This window comes from Ambystoma mexicanum, chromosome 9 (genome assembly GCF_040938575.1).
Source record: "Ambystoma mexicanum isolate Mex_15411 chromosome 9, UKY_AmexF1_1, whole genome shotgun sequence".
In the NCBI taxonomy this organism is placed as follows: Eukaryota; Metazoa; Chordata; class Amphibia; order Caudata; family Ambystomatidae; genus Ambystoma; species Ambystoma mexicanum.
Window position 1 is genome coordinate 1,043,141,355 of NC_090931.1, and position 21,175 is coordinate 1,043,162,529.

Consider the following 21,175-nt stretch of genomic DNA (forward strand, 5'->3'; position numbering starts at 1 on the left):
GAGGGTCCCTGAAATGTTCCTCTTGACCCCCATAAGCATGACAGCCCAAAGAGTCAAAGATGCAAGATGCAAGTCCATGTTCGGACAACCCTCAGGAGGGCCAGTGACAAATACATATGCAAACAGATATTCTCTCAGACAGCCATTCAAACCTTATCCAGCTAACGTCATCATGGATACAGGTACACCAACACTGATTATGGCTCCAGATGCCTCAATGGACATGATCGACTAACGGAAAGTATCCTGCAATCCTGACATCATTAGAGACACCACGGCATAGTACATTAGCCATGAAGCACAATGGCATCCATGCACAAAGGTACATGGACACACACATGCACATGCGAAGAACCTGCTTACACAGTTCTGTAGATAGAGGACATTAGCCAAACGCAGAAGGCAAAAACAGATGGCGAGCAAGACGCTTATTGGAACTAACCACAAGAAACGACAGGCTTGTGTAGGGAACCTGAAGGAGCCACAATACTACTAAACTATAAGACGAATAGCACAAAATAGACATAAAGCAATTACAGCATAACTATAGTAGAGTTACATGAAGCCACAGGCCTCAGAACAAAAGGCAAAGTAAAGCAGAATCAAACTGCATGAAGCACCAAGTCAGGGCTCGCAGCCACGGTCAGAGACAAGCAGCACATTCCTAAGCTCAGAGACAAGGAGCTACCTGCAAAACAACTGATTAAATCCTCACTAATTGCAGACTAGAAGGCTTAATTTTGCAGTCTTCACCCACGTGGTTCAGCCGAGCCAAACAATGGACATGTAGCCGTGGTGAGAAGAGGAGCAGTTACCAGCGAAACAGACACAAAATGATACATATATTCTTCTACAACGTGGAACCCTGTAGGCACTCTCAAAGGCAAAGTGGTAATACTGACAGCAACAATGGTAACACATAGGGGGTCATTCCGAGTCGGGCAGTAAGGGTTAACGGTCACCGTTAACGAGACCGGTGCCGTTAAACCCTTACCGCCCTACTCCGAGTTCCCTTTGCGGGTTGGTACTTAACGCCTGCTTTTTTCAGGCGTTAAAAAACCAACCCGCAAGGGGACCTAGGAGCTAATTACGGCACCGTAATTTACGGTGCCGTAATTAGGGCCTTCCCCATTCCCATTGAGCCCTATGGGGCAAAAATGGGAATGGGGAAGGGCCCTTGGTGAATGGGGAATTACCGACCCCTCCAACCTTGGAATGGGGTGGTAATTCCACCATTCACCATGGCGGAGTCGGAAAGATAACGGCGTCAACCAAGGCGCTAATAGCGCCTTGGTTAACGCCAGGGTTGGAATGAGGCCCATAGTCTTTCTCATCACCTTGAGAAGGTGCACTGAGTGCTAAGAACAGAGCTGGGTTCCAGGCCTGGGGAGATCGGCTCCAGCCAATCAGGGAACACAAATCCAGGGGTGTATGGCAGAGGGCAAGGGCCAATGGTAATCTTGCTACCCTGCAACAATGTAATAGATCGTTTTTATGGAAGGGTCAGGCAAGCCATCTGACAAGCAAAGTCCAGTAGAATAACCCCTATATGTGCGAGCCATAGGTGATACCACCCCAATCACCCAATCAGGCAGACTATTAGGTTTTTAAGGAAGAGCCCTGATTTGTGATGTCAGAATGGCACAACAATTCTTGACACAGGCTCAGGAGCTGTGATTATTGGAGAATTTTTTCCTGCAGGATCCCTGTCTGTTATGGAAAATAAAGGACAGTTCTAACTTTCCCTTGGCTGAGTCTTCCTTTTATATGCTGGGGGAAGGTTTGTTGGGCAATGGGTGCTTCGAACAGTGATTGCGTAGTGTGACTCTGGTCATCTCTGGCATACCAAGTTAAAAATAACACAGGTGTGGCTGCAAAAAGTGCTCCTTTCCATGACGATAAGCAGTTTTGTTCCTGGAATTCAGAGTACATTTGATTCATTAGATCTTAACACCCTTCGACTCAGAAGCTTAACCAGGCTCTTTGAGAGGTAATAGACACTTATATCCAGAAGAACTTTTTATGTGATGGTTAAGATTCTATATAAAATCCTGGCTTCTATAGGAAGCCAGTGCAACTCCTTTCTAGCCTGGGATACATGATACCACCTGCGTAAACCCCCCCCATGGCCCTAACCGCACTTTTCTGGATCACTTGAATTCTAGTACAATCTCTTTTGCTAATGTCCAAGAAAAGGCCATAACAATATTCCAGTTTAGATCCTATAACAGACCCAGCCACCGTGCTACAACTCTTTTTGGTCAAGAACGGTTGGATTTGAGTCAGCAATTTGATGTAATAGGAAGATGATGAGACATGGTTATTAACCAGCGCTTTCATGGTCATGGCTTGATCCAGATACACTTCCAGTGTTATAACTTTGGGTAGCATGGCAATCTTACAGCCAGCAATGGAAAAAGACTGAAATTCAGGCCCTAGTTTGTGCATTCTCCCAGCTGTACCCATGATCATGAGCTCTGTTTTCTCATCGTTCAGAGCTTGCACATTCTCGACCATCCAGACCTTAAACAGGGAGAACACCCAATTAACCTCTTCTAAGTCTTCATCATACACCCCGCAATCAGACATTGAGTATCGTCTGCATAGTTGTTTAAAACATTCCTCTTAATAGGCACCGTGAAATTGTAATATAGAGTAAGGGATAAACAAGATCCTGGCGGTCCTCCAAATTGAATTTCCACTGTATCAGCTGTCACTATCTGACTACAGACTCTAGCCTGATGATTTGTCAGAAAAGATCCGACCCACTCTGCTGCAGACATGGAAAAAGCAACGATGTGTTGCAGTCTCTAATCAAGATGGAGTGATCCACTAAATTGAACGCGGCAGAGAGTTCTAAGAGCATCAGCAATACCAACTGACCCTTATCCAAATCTCTCAAAATATTATATTTTAAGTCCAACAGCATAGTTTCTGTCCCGTGAATGGGCCTAAAAACGGATTGTCTACTGCTTAAGATGTTCTTACAATTTAGATGTTCCAGCACTTGCAGATAGCTTACACGATCCAGGATTTTGAGCAAAAATGGTACGTTGGTAATTGATCTGTAGTTGGTGGGCTTCAGCAGGTCTAACCCAGATTTCTTCAGTAAAGGGGTGATCTATGCATGTTTCATGAAATTCAGAACCTTGCTCTCAGCAATGGACAGATTGACAACATGTGTAATAGTAGAGATAAGGGATGCTACGCAGGCCTTTACCACCAATGTGGAGCAAATATCTTCCCTGCAACTGGTGGGTTTCAGGTGTGAGATGATATTGGCCATTTCAGTCTCAGAGACTGGCTTAAACTCAAATGGTGTTTGAGAAGCTGCTGACCTGATAGTGCATCCCGTCTCCCTAACCTCCCTGTACCGCATGAGATTACTGCATTAATGGCCATTTGTTTCACCTTCATGTTCTCCTTGACCCTATTCAGCTTATGAAATAGGGCTTCCCGAATAGAGGTGCACCCTTCGTGACCCTTCGTTATATTAATGCTCTCTCTAGAGTCAGCATTTTCCAGCTTTTTCAAAATCTTGAAGAGCTCTTGTATGTCTGATCCAGCATTCCCATTCCTAACGTTATAATCTGATTTTTTTAGCCTTAATGATATCACATTTATAAACCATTGTCACTTTAGAATAGGCCTCTCTGTCCTAAGTGGAGCCTGATTTTGTCAATTTTTGGAAAGATCTCTTTTTGGGGGTTATACACTCATGAAGCTCCGTGGTATACCATGCATTGGTTATTTTGCAAGGTTTAGTGCACAGATTCAACGGGGCTACTGTTTCCACTGCCTTAAAAAGTGTATCCTGGAACATTATAGCCAAATCCTTCGTAGATGCTATGCTGACTGTATCTTGAACCAGAGATATGAGAAATGCCTCTGTGGATTCAGCTGTGATTTTCTAAACCTTTCTATATAAATTACACATCCTATTAAGTTTATCAAATACCACCAAACAGTGGTCCGACCAGGGGCAAGGTGACACAATAGCTGGACTAATGTGGGTGTTAATAGTCTCTACCCAGTCAAATATGTGTCCTTTAACATGAGTTGCCTTTTGTACATGATGCTCAAAGCCCACATCTTTAAGGCAGGATTCACACAAGGCAGCCACCGGCGAGAGGTATCCTCCAGCTTCAAATTAGAGTCACCCAGCAAAACGAATTTCGAGGGAATCCCTATTTCATATGTTTGTATTAACAAAGTTTGAACACAGTCAGTCAAGTGGTTTAAGTGGTTAAAATGTAGCAGCCAGGATGTGACAACATGCAGAACCCAATCACATGATACCATTTTGAAGGAGGAAATTGGAGGTTTGATATTGGGATGTGCGGTCACTGACAGCATGTACGTGGGACCTTCCACCTTACAAATGTAGACTCTGGTGCGTCATGATCTTGTCACTCTTTAAGAGTGTGCAGTGGTGTTGAAGGACACAGTAGCTGCACTTGGTGCATGCCACAACCTATGTGTGCTGTACCAGTCACACACCAGGGGCCAGATTATCAGATTTGCCCCAGTGAGAAAATGGAGCAAATAATTGTACCACCAGTTTTGCTGCCTAGATAATACAGAATGGATGAAACAGGTTTTGCACTAATCCGTACTGTCTAAAAATATTTTCACTAAAGCAAAAACTAAGCAGGTTTATTTGTTTACAATGTTGGCTGTGCAACATGAAAAGAAATGGAGTAAACAAATAATGTTTGTTTTTCTAAAGTATAGTACAAAATCAGTCTGATTCTTTTTTGGCCTAGAGATAATGTTTTTAGTTAATAGAGATTATTACACAGCTTGTTATTTTACATTCTGTATTATCTAAACATTTGCTAAATTTTTAGCACTGGTGTAAATGTTAGGTAATCTGGCCCACGACATTGGATAATCCAGGTTGTGAAGAATAATAAAGTTCTATCTTTTTGTATAAGTTTTGCATGGCTACATTGAAGGAAGCTTGGATCACTCAACTCTTAAAAAAGGACGAGTTTGACACCACAACTGCCAGCAACTGTAGGCCTATTATTAATGCCCCCTTCCTTTTCAAGATCTTGGACAAAAATGTCCTATTTGAATTTTCAGGACTTCTTAGAAATGCACGGCGTGTTGGGTTCTCAGCAATCCGATTTATGTACTGGGCACGGAATGGAGACAGCACTGCTCGATCTTAAGTCTGCCATATCGAGCATAAGCGTGTCACACCTTTAATGCTCCTTGACCTGTCTGCTGCATTCAATCTCATAGATCACTCTTTGCTCATCAAAAGGTTAATTGAGTTTTCCCACTTTTCTGAAAGTGCTGCCTCTTGGATGGAGTCCTTTCTCTCCTCCTGTGTGACCAGGGTTGCCGTAGAAGGTTTCCAAGCATCCATCCCCTGTCCATCAGATCAGTAGTGTCCCACAGGGAGCATATCTCTCCCCTACTCTATTAAATCTCTACACCAGGCCCTTTTTAGATATCCTGGACAGTATAGGTGTTTGATATGTGATCTACGTGGACAATACCCAGGTTTTGATGGAACACTCAGGGGACCATATCAAGGATAGCCAGATGTTTAATTAAATCTTTGCCACAATCCAGGCCTGGATGATAACAAATTCACTGGCACTGAGAAACAATAAAACAGAGCTCCCGATTCTTGTCTCAGCTCTTAGGTTAAAGAATCTGGACACCCCTTACAACTCTTTCTGTATTGCTAGTTGTTAAATTCCAGTAGCTCCCCATGTTAAAACCGTGGGCATATTTTTTGACTCTCATCTCACTTTTGACAAAAACACTGCACATCTGCGTTCCTCTTGTGCCTACCTGAACTCTCGTCTCAGGCAAATTTGTCCATATCAGGTGGGAATTGAGCTGTGATTTTCTCTGCACTAGTTAACTCCAAACTAGACTATTGTATTAGTCTCTTGTCTGGTATGTTGGCTGCTAACATCAACAAACTGCAGACATGCCAGAATTGTGCTGTCCGGGTAGTTTGTGAGCAAGTTTCATCACATCTCCTCGTGGTGCGACAAAACCTACACTGGCTAAAAATCACTAACCATAACCCACAAATGACTCAATGGAGGCACACCTAAATACCTAGTAGCTTGCATTGTTAAGGCAATGGTCAAGAGAGTCATGTGTCAACATTACCCACCTCTCATACCTCCCACGTCACATACTCCAGAAATACGGCGGCTCAGGCTTCGACTGCTGGGCCCCTCGCTCATGGAATGAACTTCCTCTGACCTTAAGATCTATTCCCCACTTGGCACATTTTTAAAAAAGCGTTAAAAGTGCACCTCTTTGATAAAGGAGTAGACTAGCCCCTTATATGAGCACGACTACAGCATCCTTCTCTGACAGCCGTACTTCCTTTCCCCTGATGTATGTGTGTCCTTGGTTTGTCCTGACTTTTTTGTGCACGTTGAGGCCCTTGGGCGTGCAGCGCGATATAAGAAATAAAGTAAAGTTTACATCTGTGCACTATACAAAAAGTGCTATTCAAAATACATTAAACTATACAGAACGTAATTTTGTTTTGTTTTTAGAATGTCACGAATTCAGAATGATAAAAGGAATCACATTCATTGGAAAACATAGATAGAAATACTGTAAAGTTAATACTAGCTAAATGATTTGCAAATTTAAATGTTGGTAGGGTCATATGTGTCTTGCAAATTAAAATGGTTTTATCTGACATTTTGCTAGAACATAACTATTGTAGAAATGAACACCTCATTATCACGATTTCTGCTTGGAATGCACTTAATAGGTTTTGTTTTATTGTTTTTCAGATGAAAACAACCTTTCAAGGAGGCCTTCGTCAGGTAACACTATGAATATATAAAAGCCAATCTGTTTACGGTGTACAGTATAATGTGTGGTCCTACATGAGTTCACTCTGGCTGAAGAGCATCCCCGCACATAGTTCTTCATACTCAACAAGCACAAGTAGATTCTTTTGAGAATGCATTATAGTGTGTTTTATACTCAGAAGGTCTTACCTACCCCTAAACACATTGCTTGCATGTCAGGGTGTAATTTTGCTGAGTAATGCTTCCCTTCTAAGATAACCTATTTTCTTAATATTAGAAGAATGGTGAGATTTATTTTATTAAACAGCAAATGATTTGTGTGTTAAACTTAAAATTGTGATCACATATGGAGCCACAATAGGTACTAAATCAGTACATTGTGAATCTATGTATTATACACATTGTTGAATTTTAAGGTTGCCTCATAGTGTTTTTTTTATTTAGGTGTGCCTTTCCGTCTTTTCAGAATAGGGTTATGAGGGCATAGCCTCCACATATGTGTACTAGAGGGAACAGCGATACCCAAATGACCGACTAAGTGACCCCCTCTTCCTAGGAAAAATCCATATCAATGACCAGGACTCTGTGGAGACATCCCGCCTTCTTACTGCTCTCACAGCCTCCATAGTCACCACGCGTTTGCATATTGTGGATCAATGCATTGCTGAGAGAACTACCCCCAGAAGCAATGGTCAATTGTCAATATTTGGGAAAAATGTTTGGCATGCACTACATTCTTAATCTGACGTGCCAATTGCGAAAGAAAGGAGTCAGATATTCATTCAGAGTCAACCATGGTGAAACAGAATCCTCTCAATCCCAAGGGCGCTACTCCCACATCTAGATTCCTGGAACATAGGACCAACCCCCCTACAAGAATCCCATCTGAACTTTTGACAGTAAAGGTGCATTTAGGATCACTCAAAGTGGATCCATATTCTCTGTCCATATGTGCATTAAAACCAAACAGGAATGTATCTGCTATTTAACAAACGGTGCTGTCCCCTCATCTACTTCAGTTCCAGCAGTCCTCACTGGAGACATCTTCAATACAACTGCCTTCACAGAAGTTCATATACATCCATGGCCATATGAATGATGACTGTATACATCTCTTGGCCCTCACTGAGATGTGGCATCTATGGCCTCATCAATGCGAACTCCATGAGAAGTGCAAGCCTCTCTGTAAACATAGGTGCTGGTTACAGTTAACCTCAGATGACAGTTCCAAAGACATTCCAACACCCTATTTTGATACCTTCAAATGGACCCAGCGGAGTGCACCATTAGCTATATTGCGTTGTCAGTGCAGTCATCTACCACCCTGCAAAGAAACACACATTGTGATTCCCTTCCGATGTCATCGACTGGACATGGCTATTTGCTATCTCGAGATATTTGGAAGATGATCCATCACACGTCTCGAACTACCATTGACAATGGATCTCAACTTCTACATCTCCAACTACCATCACTGCCATAGTCTTACCACAACGTCATTTTGTTCGGAATTGTGGGAGCGATCCAACCCAGCTTCACTTCACTCACCTATAAGGCAACCCTTGGGTATAAAACATGATAAACCTCACCACGGATGCCTTTCAAGTTTTCCCCAAATGTTGTCCCTCTTCCCAAGACCTATTCAGATTGCACCATGAATGCTCTTATGAGCGAATGAGCCTTGCTGTGGATCAGGTAGCCTCTGGAGCTAAGAAATTAGCAGGACCTAGAAGTCTCGTGAAACATGCTCCACTGAAGAATAATGACCCAGCCTAAGGCAAAAAAGTCACTTAAAGTCACGTATCTCTTATACAGAAAATATCCCAAAGGAACTATGTATTAATTCATGGGCCATATCTTAATGGGGCCAATGATGACATCACAGATGCCAATATTGATGAAATCATGGGAAAATACCTATTACAGTAAAACAATTCAGTGTGGTGTGGTTTTCCAGTGATGTTTTCGATGATGTAATAAGGGATGTGTTCAGTGATGTCAACTATTATGATAAGAATATGCTCATTACCTGTGCAACGGGTGGGCTCACAACACTTGTCAAATACATGGGGTTTGTTGCGTTAAACCATCACCTTAATATCACTTGAACTAAAGGTTGTTTACTTAAAGTCAAGTTTTTTTTTGTGTTGCACTGTTTCAACCTAACTGCCAATACTTAAGTGATACAAATGTAAATGCTTTAGGATACACCTGATCACAGAGTGTGCTGATAGGGAACAGAACGTATGATCAAGATTTGTATGGAAATAAGGAAATAGTTAAATTTTTACCGGATATCATGTGATTTGGATATGATGAGAGTAGGAACTACTCCAAGTGGGTGGGGTATCACTAAGGATACTTCAGCAGCAACCCTCCCCCTGACTCTCTAGGGTGTTTTAGCCTCACACCCTTCAGCAGGATAGTCCTTAGTTCATGACAACCATTGTGGTGTGATAGGTTCCAAGGGGATACATCTGAAAGAAAGGGAAACAAATGTCTTGTCTTGATTCTCCTGGTAAGTCTTTCAGTAAAAGTCCAAATATAGAATAGACCTTCTTGCAAAGTTCCAGTGAATGGTCTCTGTAGGTTCCCACTTGAAAACCCTGATCTGTGTGTTTGGGTTGCAAGTTCGCAGGCTTCTCTTGAAAAAATTGAGGGACTGCTCTCTAGAGGGTCCAACCTGACAACCCTTATCTGTGTGTTTGAGGTGCGGATCTTGGAGAGGTTTGAACACTTTTCAGTTGAGTATGGAGATCATAGAAACTGTCCTGGGCTTAGAAAAAGACCAGTGCACATGTACAGGAGATTAAGGGGGTGATTGAGCCTCTTCTTTGACCAGGTTTGGTTGTCACTGGTCTCCTAGTGAGGCTCAGGGAATTCACTATCTGTTGAGCAGCTCTCTGCTCTAAGACCTTGGCCCCAGGACACCCTCTTTCTGGCCCCGCCTATGGTGTATTCCCTGGCACCTGGTCAGATTCTGTAATCTCTCCTACCTCCCACCACTGACTATATATTCTGCCGTGGACTGGCTTGGTTTGCTAGAACCTCTCTGATCTCACTCTATTGGGGTACCTGCTCTCCTCCCACCTCCTCAGTTGTAGTAGTGGTATCTCCCCTGTAGGTCTCTTCTTTCTTCCACTGATGTTTCAGGATGTCACCTCTGCTCCTTCATGGAGGGTTGCTCTCATGTTGGAATTCCTCTTCCAACCATCCTGCCTCTCTATATGGTTTCAAATCTCTTTCTGCACGCTCCAACAACTCTTCCACTGATGACAACTCTCTCTTGTCCAACATCCTGCCAACTATCTCTTTCTCTTCCTCTCTCTCTCTCTCTCTCTCTCAGATATTCTGCCTCCTCTACCCTCCAACAACTTGCCCCTGATGAGAACACGTGTTTTACTCCTTCAAACTATCCTTCCAACCCCCACCTCCTTCCTCCTAATCTCCTCTCAGTACTCCTTTCTCTCACCACTCACCATGTTTCTCCTTCCTCCAACTCGAACAACCTTCGCAGCTAGTCTGTTCTGGTAGCTTTCTATAGAAAGGTCCCTCCTCCCCATGGTGAACACTTAGTGATACTGAGGATGCTTGTGTATTGAGGTAGGTGCTGTTTGATGATTGTGTCATGTGTGGGTAGCCATGTCGCTTGGAAAGAATCATCCTTGAGGGTACATTAAAGGCTGTCTCCATCTTGAATTCCCCTATGGCCATGGCAATGTATGGACTCTCCCCTCCCTGCCATGCTGTCAAGGCCTGAGTTAGTCTGAGGCCCCCTGCTCTTCATTGTCATGTGGACGCTGCAACACATACCCAGCTCTATACCTGTAGATGAGCCCAATGTATGGCGCTTCTGTCCCTGCTGGCATCTTGCCTACTGGCGTCTCGGCCCTGGAAAAGCATTGGTTGTGTACTAGAAGACAAAACGGCATGGCCTTCATCCCAGAAATGTGTGCATCCTGGGCGCCACCATGTGTGTTACCCCACTCAGGGGAGGGGGCCCCCACCTCCGGTTTCTGCACCTGTGCAGTGTGGAATGGGATCCTCAGTCTCCATAGAAATGTATTCACTTTCCTGCTAGGTTGCTGCGCACCATTAAGAATTAAAAAACCCACTCATCTTCAGACCGTGTGCATCTTAATGCTCCTGTATCGAGGTACTAGTTCTTGTCATTGCTCCTGTTTTAGTGTGCCTTGTAGTCTGTCCCCTTTTCTCCTTTCCCCTGTATCTCTGGCTGGCTCCACTACCTGCGGTCGGTCTTGTTTTCCCTGGTCCGTTCTTTTCCTGTTCAGCTCCCGGCCCTGCCAGGTCTCTTTCTCACCTCTGCCTGCCTTGACCCTTTTGCTTTGAGTCCAAGGTTTTTGGCAGTGTTCTGTGTCTGTCTGACTTGCCATACATCCATCTGCTTGCTGTCCAGCATTTGCCAGCAGCTGTGTCGTGGTGAAGGGAGTTTACCCATGGAGGGGTCCTGAATTTCCATTACTCGAGGAATAATTGGGATGGCCCTCACTGATTACTAGGCAGACATCACAGACGTACCCCTGCCACCACGATGTTCAAGACCCAGGTATACAGGTAATAAGTACAGGCACAATGCTCACCTTCACATCCCAGTACATGCACCAAGAATCTGTAAATCCTCTGGCACACTTGGCAATGTTCCTGCAGCATTTGTACTTCCCTTGGCAGTCTGGGATCTCTATGATACAGATAGAGTGGAGATGTGTTGCTTATGCATTCGCACCATCTGAGGAGTTCATGTCCTACCTGTTAAAGCATGTCTTTGTTACCACTGGACCTCTGCAGGTAACACATTTGTACACATGGGTGAAAGGTACTTTCCTACTCATGGGTAACTATGTATGTTGCAAACATATTTTTCTTAAAGGTAGAGGCTTCATTCTCTACAATAGATATTTGGTTCTGGCTAAGAAGCTGCCAGGCTATTATGCAAGTCTATGCAAAATGGACGAGCATACTCGTCGTTGGCACGTAAGGGTGTGGCACTCCTGGTGTGTTCCTCTAATTGGAACAAGGTTTTTTTGAGCATTAGGTTGACACCCCTTCCCCAGTTGGCATCCTTGTTGGGGGAGAAGGGGTGGTATGAGAGTTTGTGTAACTTTTTCTTTTATGGAACAGAATAGTTGCATGATCAATGGGCCGCAATGGTCCCTGTGACTACCCACTTGGTGGTTCTGCAAATGCTTCTGGGTAGGAATTGTGGGATGTTTCAACCCACTGGTCCAGGCCCTGAAACATTACTGTGCATTGCTGGCAACAGAAACCTCAGAAATGGCTGCCAGAAAGCATGCTGCTTGCTAAAAATCATCAGAAAGTGCGCAGTAAAAATTTGAAAAATCGGCCGCCATCCACTTTTGCCTATCTCAGTGAACACAGGAGACCACTGCCAAAACCCACTATTGGGATACCCACAAGTAACCTGAAACCACTTCAAAAAGCAATGCTGATTGCCAAAAGAAACACAGAGCTGTTTGGAAATCCGGTTATCAAATTTACAAAAATCATGGCTCACAAACCACCCAAAAGATCCAACCTCCTTGTTGGGTGTTCCACATCATTCTACTGCAAGAATCCCCATAAATACAATGTCAGCAAGAATCATATGTTATCACAACAAAATCCACTTTTAAAGATGCTTGATGGAAAGAAGTCTGTCAAAAATGGGTGCAGTACCGTTACTCGGCTCTGACAGGCACTGGCAATCTCTAAATCTGACAGGAGAAACTTGTGTTTTCAAAGCTAAACATGTCAAAGAAGGGATTTCCATCAAATGCATATAGAGTGCCACAAATCGATTTTCGTGTTGAAAAAGACTGGAATTAAAGATATGTTTGCTTATTTTAAATTTATAAATGTAATGTTTTCACAAGGAACTATGTTAGAATTGACCATAAGGCAACCTGATTTAGCTAAAACTCCCAAGAGGCTTTCTTTCCCTGAGAATCTCCCACCTTGTTCATTCCCACCAAAAGGAGAGGATTTCACATTGGCATGTTAATCAGAAGGGGAGGATATTTCCTCTGCTGCCCTGAGCAAGAAACAATGGGCTCCCTTGAGCTGAATGGAGATGCTAATTTGGGGCGTCAATAGAAACTGCCCTGGCAGGAAGGAGGCCATGTGACTCTCTGAGTCAGCCAAGACCTTGGAGGCGGGCCAGACTGAAAATGTGGATTTGAAATTGGATTACATATACGTTTAAGGAAAATGCTTCTAAATGATTGTACCGAACTGACAAAAATATGAAATTTTGAGATTATTAAAATGAAAAATTCGCTCACAGTTTAAAACTAATCTGGAATCTGTGCGATGTTCTGAGACTGAACCACACATGTTTTTAATATTGTAGCTAGTGTGGTTGTGCTAGGAACATGAAAAAGTACAGAAGTATGACCAGATGGTATGTGCATGTATATGTAAAAAATTGTACAGATCCGAAAATGTGTAACCAATCAAAAGCACGAAAAAACACTGTCATTTGTGAACCGAAACTCGTAGGAACATGTGACTTGAACAGAGACATACCTTAATTAATCTGTGATGTGTATATGTATTATGAACAAGTTGTGCATAGTGTAACTATGTTTCGTGGGAAAAATAGATTTTCTAAGTAAAAGCAAAGGGGAGGTTCTTCCCTAGGTTGTAAATGGCAGCATCACTCTGACACATGATGACACACTGTTCCTTTCTCAAATCAGGGGACAGGGAATTCTGTGACCTATCAGATCCTTAGAGGGTTGGGCATAGACAATCAGCCTCCCCACCCACTTTGCAAAATGGATAAATAGGGACTGTTGAGGACCCACAGACACACTTTCCACTCACCAACTGATCCACTAGCGAAGCACCCTGCAGGAAGATCCAAACTCCAGATCCAGACTCTAGAACCAGACTCTAGAACCCTGAAGCAGAGGCCTAATCCAAAAAGCTGAACCCTTTTCAGCAGGCCTTTAAAAACCTTGCAAACCTGATTCAACCCTTAACTTCCAAGGGGCACTACAAATTCCAACAGCCTGGCTGAGCAGTTTTGCTGTTCTAGCTAAGAACCTCGTGCTAGAACCAAGATCCAGACCCATAGAGCAGAGCTGTACCCAGAACCAACCCATCAGATCCAGTCCAAGAGGCCACGCATACCAGAGTGCCTTGCTGAGAGCAGAGCCCAGGTGCCCTGATCCTGTCCGGTGGCGAGTGAAGTCCAAACCCTTGACCAGATCGTTGACGGGACCATTCCCTTCCAAAGCCATAGGAGTGAGTACTTAGTCTAGAAATGTCCTTAGTCATCTCTTAGTTTAAAGTAATCCTATTCAATCCATTTCAACCTATCCAGAACTGCATTATAGAATCTTGTGTCCATCCTGAATTCTTCTCATTATATAGTCTGTGATAATTGTATTGTTAATCATCTGTGCGCTGATATTTTCTGAAGAAAGTCAAGTGTCCTGGCGCACAGCAATCAGAGCGGAAGGCGCCCTGTTCTGGTGGTTGTCCCGTTGGGTATCTTGTACTTTCATAGCTCCTTAGTATAAGTCCATCTTGGTTCCTAATCTTTAAAGCGCATCTTTCATTTTGATTCTTGACTTTGTTTCTGAAAAATCTACCTTCACAAAAACCTCTGTAACTTTTGAACCGTACATCCTAGAAACAAAATAAATGTCATCTTGAAGCTAACATCCTCAGCTAACATGCCTCCACAACTCAAATGATCCCAAAACATTCCAATTCCTTATAGTTTTTCCGCAACCGCGTTGCGGAAAAGTTGCAGCGAATTTTCAATTTGGTTCAATTTCACACATGCAAAAATAACTATTTCTTGATTTCAACTTCTGAATTTCGTTTTCCATCTGCTTATCATTCTATAATCATTGCTAGTGTTGACCTGAACCTATCCCAAGCCACTCTCAATAGTTCTGAATTTCATTTGGCGAATTAAATCATTTTTAGCATTTTTCCATACATTATATATTACATTCAAAAGCATTTTGACCTGTTTTTAAAATCAGCCCTGTTTCTCTAAGCTTGCTGGGGGAATTGGGATTGAACTGCATTGATTGTTATTCCTGATACCTGTGTGCCCTCATTCCATATCTTCATATTGCATGTTGGGGGAAGTGAGTAGTAACAGGGAAAGAGTGATCATATTGTCTTTTGATTGAAGTCATATCAAGTTTTATTTCTGTGTTGCATTCTTTCCTATCATTGCAATCCTTGAATCCACACAAAGTATACTCAGCTACATTATTCTTCCTATTCCTACTCCCAATTGATTAAAGAGATTGTTGACATTGTAATATTACCCCTTGCTGATCATTGTTCATATTCATAAGTGGGGTATTCAGATATTATTCATATTCATAAAAGTGTAATCTATATATTGTTCAGTTCTTCAAATAAATCTTTTAATTTGCAAAACAAACCTATTACTTGGTTCAGTGCGACCGGGGACATTCAAAGAGAGGGGCGTTATAAAAGGGTACATCATCCAGAATTAAATTAACTTTTGACATAAAAATATATAAATAAGGGTTTCCATTAGGCATCCCATATTAGGCATTGACTTAGTTGGAGTGCTGGATTGAAATCACTTACAGATTGGGTGCTTCTGGCCGGGATTTCTGGATTAGGACTACCACTTGTGCATCTTAATACAGTGTGCTAACTAATAGGATACATAATTCCTGTTGGGCTACTACGCTGTGCACCCCTCAAAAGGGAACACTCTAAGGAAATGGTCTGTTTTGCAAAATAAAATAAAAAACTTCTGTAAGTCAGGAAGGAAATCAATATTTCCAAAATGGCAACATTGGTAGACATCAAGATAGCTAGAGAACACCTTTTACATAAGTTATTTGTGAGAGGTGAGTGGACTGAGCAGGACCAGAATGTGTGGTTGCAGGCAATCACACAACAGATCACTGCAACTGGGTTAGATATTTGGAGAGATCAGGGTCCCTTACATGTGGCCCTGAGTGAACTATATATGGCTCCTAAGGCCAAGGATGAGCAAAATAAGATTGCCAAGATAGCGCCATATTTATATTTATCTGTGGGAGCCATACAGAAGTAGGCAACTGATGGCATTAGAAAAGGCCCAATCTGATCTGGACTCTTCTGAGCAGAGGCTGCAGAGGAGCCAGGAGTCACAAAATGAAAGCAGGCAGTATATAGTTAAAATAAAAGAGGATATGGGTAAACTGCAGCAGGAAAAGGCAGACCAGGATACCAGAATTCTGGCCTTACAGAAGGAGTACCCAGAAGATTTGGACTCTCTACTGCAGAGCCAGAAAAAGCTGGAGCAACAACTGGACTTCAACAGGGCACGCGCAGAGCAGGTAGTCACCCTGCAAAGCCACCTAGATAGAAAGAAGGCAGAGAGCAACAAATTAATTCTGAAAGACCTGGACACCCAGGCAGAGTCTGACAAAAGAGCGCCAGAAAGCTGGTGCCCTTCAAAGACAGAGGGACGACCTGGTGGCACAGAGGCAGGCTCTTGCTCAGGAAAGGGACACCTTAGGCCAGGAAGTCTGTCACTTAAAAGGGAAACTGGAAGAAAATCACCTGGCCCTCCAGGGACTTGGTGACCTCCAAAAAGAGCATGATAGATTGTTAGAGCACACCAGGAGGGTGGAAGATGCTCTGACAAGGAAGGAGCAGGCCAGTATGGTCAGGACTCCTGTAGGAAAGACTGGCCCAGTACTCAAAGACAAACCAGGAAGCACAGAGAGAAAATCAGGCTCTCTGTGAGAATAATGACAAGCTCCACAGGCAGGTAGCCATGCAAGAGAGACTGATAGAGACTAGTAAGGCCTTGATTGAGGAACAGAAAGCTCAGGTTCTTGCATGGCAACAGGGAGCAGGGGCTGATAGAGATGAGGTTCGCTGGGAAAGGGAAACACCTGAGCATAACCTCAGGAACCCTAGTACCAAAGGCCTTCATCTCTCCCAGTCCCTGGACTCTGTCACCCCCGTGTCCACTGGCATACATGAGCCCAGGGCCACGGGGATGGCAGATTACTATCCAGTCAGAAGTATGGGGCTCATAGGCCAGTACCTCCCAGGAATCGATGGGCGGGCACCTGGGTATGGGTACCCAAGTACTGTGAAGTTTAGTGGGGAACTCCAGGAGGGTAGGCCCACTAAGGGCATCCTAAAAACCTCTGCCCAACTAGGACAGTGGGGGGGTACCCATCAAATCCTGGGAACAAGGAGGAATCAGAAGACTCCTCTGAGCACCCCAGGACACAGGAGACTAGGTCCCCACATTCTGCCTGCCATTCCCAGCCTCGCAGAATCCAGGAGAACCTAGAAGATCAGACAGGCACCTCTGGGAGCAGTGCCTCTGAGTCAGAGGATGACTGGACCAGGGTTACCTGAACTAAGAAGACCAATAAGGCAAAAAGGGCCTTGCTTAAGGACCCCTTAAAACAAATCAAGGCAATAAGGAGCGTCATCATGCCTTATCATAGGAACGCTAAGTATTCTGTTTGGGAGCGCTTAGAGCACTTTGAGCAGATGATGAAAACTTTCCATTTGAAAGACAGTAGTAGCTGCACTCAGTATGTGAAATGGACATTCTCACCAGAATACTCCAGTTTCTTTGCGGTGCTGGAGGACCAAAATCATTCTAGATGGTCCACCTATAGGGCGGCCCCCTTGAAGCATTTTTCTATACACAGAAATCCCCAAGAGGTTTGCAAGGCAGCATACAACTTGCAATGTGGGGAGGATCAGGCCCCACAAGAATTTGTGCAGGAGTTAAAGCGTGCCATTGCGCAGACTACCAGAAGGGTGCGTACGGACAGCAAAGATTTTGTTAATACTTATTTCCATGCTCTACCAAAATACATCATGACCCAGCTAGTGAGAGATTTTCATGAGAAAAGATCACTAGACCTGGTCATTGAACAGGCCACCCGAATCTATGAGGTACAAAAGCCCATAGAAAACAAGAATGCTGAAAAAAGCCCCAAAACAACCAACGCGCCTGCTGCTGCTAAGGTGGCCGAGGTAAAGGTTGCCCCCATTTTGGATTTGGAGATGGGGGCCTAAAAACCCACCTGCACAGCAGAATAACCCCAAGCCCAGAAGGCCCTCGAGCCAGTCACAGACAGGGAGCCAAGGAGGTAGTCCCACAAATGGAATCCCTCACTTCCCTGACTATGTAAGTCCCCGCTACAAGGGGAACAGACCCATCCTGGGTTATGTGTGGACTCCTCCAGCTCAAGGGGGGGATCCAACCAAGCACCTAACCCAGGAAACCTCCCTCCTCACTTCCCCCAGGAGGGCAGAAATTCCCCAAATCTTGGCCAGAACTTTTTCCCTAGGTATCCTCAAAATGTTCAACCCCAGAATAATCCATCCTTCTTTCCCCACTTTCCTGAGCCCAGACAACTTAATCCGGGAGAGGGGAGGTCAAGGGTGGAGGGGTACCCAAATCATCCCAACCCGGGGTATTACCAAGGAAAGGATAGCTACCCTTCCCGGGATCAGCCGAGGGGAGAAATGAGAACCCTGTATCAGCCTGAGCGGGTGTCACAGTTAGAGCGCCAGGTCCAAAACATGGCACAGGATCTGGGTCGCATGCTGAGGGCTCAGCAGAACCCTCAGATGAACATGCCCGTGCAGAATGCCCCAAACTCTGGACCTGGTGCTCCAGAACAATGACGGGGGCAGCACCCCGACAACGCACCGGTTCCCAGGGAGGAGGCAAAGGGGGAGGGGAGTGTAAAGCCTTGGAGGAAGCTTCCTTCCCCACTTGTAAAAAACCCCTGGAAACCCAGGAACTGGAACAAAAATCTCCTGCCCCTGAAAGTCTGCCACCCAAGGAGCAGACGGGGGGTAGGAGAAACAAAGGACCCAAACAGACCCATTTTGTTGAGGAGGTACAGATCTTCCAATTCGAAGGAGAGGGATCCTCAGAGGATCCTGGGAAAAGGATCTTCTCCTTCAGAGATGGGGGAACTCCTCCCAAGGAAAAATGGGTCCCAAAGGATTCAAATCCAGACTGGGTAGATGTGGAGACTGAGCTAGCGCCACCCATCATCCAATCCCAGAACCAACAGCATGAAAATCCCCTGGTTCAAACCTATCCTGGTGACTGCCTCCAAAAAAAGGGGGGGACGTCCCGGACCAGAACCAGGGGAACCCAAAACTCCTCCCATATCTAGTTTCCACCTTTTCTTTGCAGATTCCCAAGACTCACCACAGAATTCTGCCCAAATCTCTTCCCTCTCAATGTCCAAAACTAAAAAACGAACCCACCAGTTGTCCAAAAATGTGCATTATCTGTGCCCCCTTGTAGAGAAGGAGGGAAGGTGCTATGCCCCGGTTCAAGTACAGGGGCAGGGTACAATTTTGGCACTGGTGGACACTAGATCCCAAGCTACCCATCTGTCCGAAAGGGAGTTTGATGAACAAAATTCAGGAAGGGGGGAGAATTACCAAATTCCTCTCACCTCTCTTCCTGGACAACTTCAGAACTTTGACCGGAAGGAAATTCCCGTCGAGGGGACTGCAGATTTGGACATTAAAATTGGGCGATACAAGGTGAAGCACCCAGTCATAGTTGTGACTCCAGAGGGCACCCCTTGTTTACTAGGGAAAGACCTCCTGCGAAGGTTGTCACCCCTAATAGACTGTGTAAACAAGGTCCTCTGGACCCAGACTAGCCGACCAATAAAATTGAAACAGAGCGTCATCCATGTTAGTTTAAACGGCACATGACACATGGTTGAACAAAAATCTAACCAAGTAGAATTTCACTTCCAGAACAACCAAATTCCCGACGTGACAGTAATAGCAGTAGGACAACAGACTGGTGATGGGGGTTCCTCTCTATTTCTGAAAATCAACCTTCCTTCCAGTCTAAGGTGGCATTTCACACAGGAAGGAAACACTCTGAATTCTGTACCATTCCACAATCAGGCATTCCCACTCCTATAGTCCAGAAAGAAGAGGAATATTCAGCAAATTGGAGCAGTTGTTCATCCCTGTTCAGTTAAATGAAGGGAAGGACCCTGTCCTCGCCCGAGTGTGTGTAAACAACGGTGAGAGCTTTATCAGCGAAGCCATGTTCCGCTAACTCCCAAAAGATCCAGCCATTCCCACATTTAGATTGATAGACAAATGGGAAACAGATCTGGAAACACCCAATTCCAAACATCTCCTGCTAAGCAGGTCTATGCTCAGAATCTCCATAGGCAACAAGAGCATAGTTCATAATTGTTGGGTCGTGCGAGACATTACTTCCGCCTTTTACTTAGGCAGTGATATTCTCAATCGCTTTGCCATTAGTTTGGACCTAATAAACTTCAAAGCTTGGTCCCGATTAGCGGATATTTCCATGGGCTTTGATGATCCAGAGAAAGCATTTCGGTCAGTTCAATTGCTACCTTATGCAGTTGAAATTCAGATTGGAGAGGAAGTCACCATCCCGGAAAGGACCAGACAATTCTCCTTGGAAGTGAAAGTTAAGAGGACAGAAATTGAAAAACCCTGATGCTTATATTCATCTGAATGCTTCTCTCCAACAGCAAGGGTTGGGGGTAAACCCAACACCATTAGTCAACATAGAACATGACACCATTCAAATAGAGGTGGATAACAGCGACTTAAAGAGTATCACTCTAGCCGCAGGAACCATTATTGGAATGGCGGTTGGTGACCGACATTTTTTCATTGATGTAGGCAATGAACTGTTGGGAACAATCCCCAAGGACTGTTTTGACAGTGACAGTGATGACAACACAACACCAGACAGGATATTTACCCGGCATGGAGGGAACTTCCTGGTGTACACTTCCTGCCCTTATGGTAAGGAAGATGTGACCTGTGACTTCAGGAGGGATGAGGTAATTTTCCAGGTCCATGAGGGCTGCCTTTCCCACCTGAAGCCACCAGTCCAAATTAGCACTTTGACCAGGGACTTCTCCACTCAGCTGGAGAAGGCCGCTGAGATGTCGAAACAAGAAGTCTGTCCAGGCTTCAGGCAGATGGTTGAAGAGAGAGTCAAGCTAGCTGATGCCTGGGAGACTCTGGAGCAGAAGCAAAAGTTGAAACAAGTTTTCTTGGATTTTCAAGATCTCTTTTCGATGGACTCATATGACTGTGGTCGCACCGATATCCACACAACAACATTCCCACGGACCCTGGCATGACTCCAGTGTTTGTGAAGCAATATCGCTTGACTCTCGCATCAATGGAGTCCCTTACTGAAATAATTAAGAACCTTGAGTCCCGTGGGATAATCCGTCCAGTCCACAGCACCTTCAATAATCCGGTGCTGGGGATCTTGATGCCAAACGGCCAGAGGAGACTCTGCGCCGACCTTAGGGAGCTCAACAAACAGGTCTATA

At 44.4% G+C, this 21,175-nt stretch overlaps 1 protein-coding gene across 4 annotated transcripts in view; it reads left to right on the forward strand.

Moving 5' to 3' along the window:
* The window catches only part of KCNH7 (potassium voltage-gated channel subfamily H member 7), a 2,172,707-nt gene that overhangs the window by 1,074,378 nt on the left and 1,077,154 nt on the right, over positions 1-21,175 (forward strand). For all 4 annotated transcript variants that reach the window (XM_069616318.1, XM_069616315.1, XM_069616317.1 and 1 more), the window contains exon 4: positions 6,786-6,818. In XM_069616318.1, the coding sequence (XP_069472419.1) occupies positions 6,786-6,818 (33 nt within the window). The remainder of the gene's footprint in view (positions 1-6,785; positions 6,819-21,175) is intronic.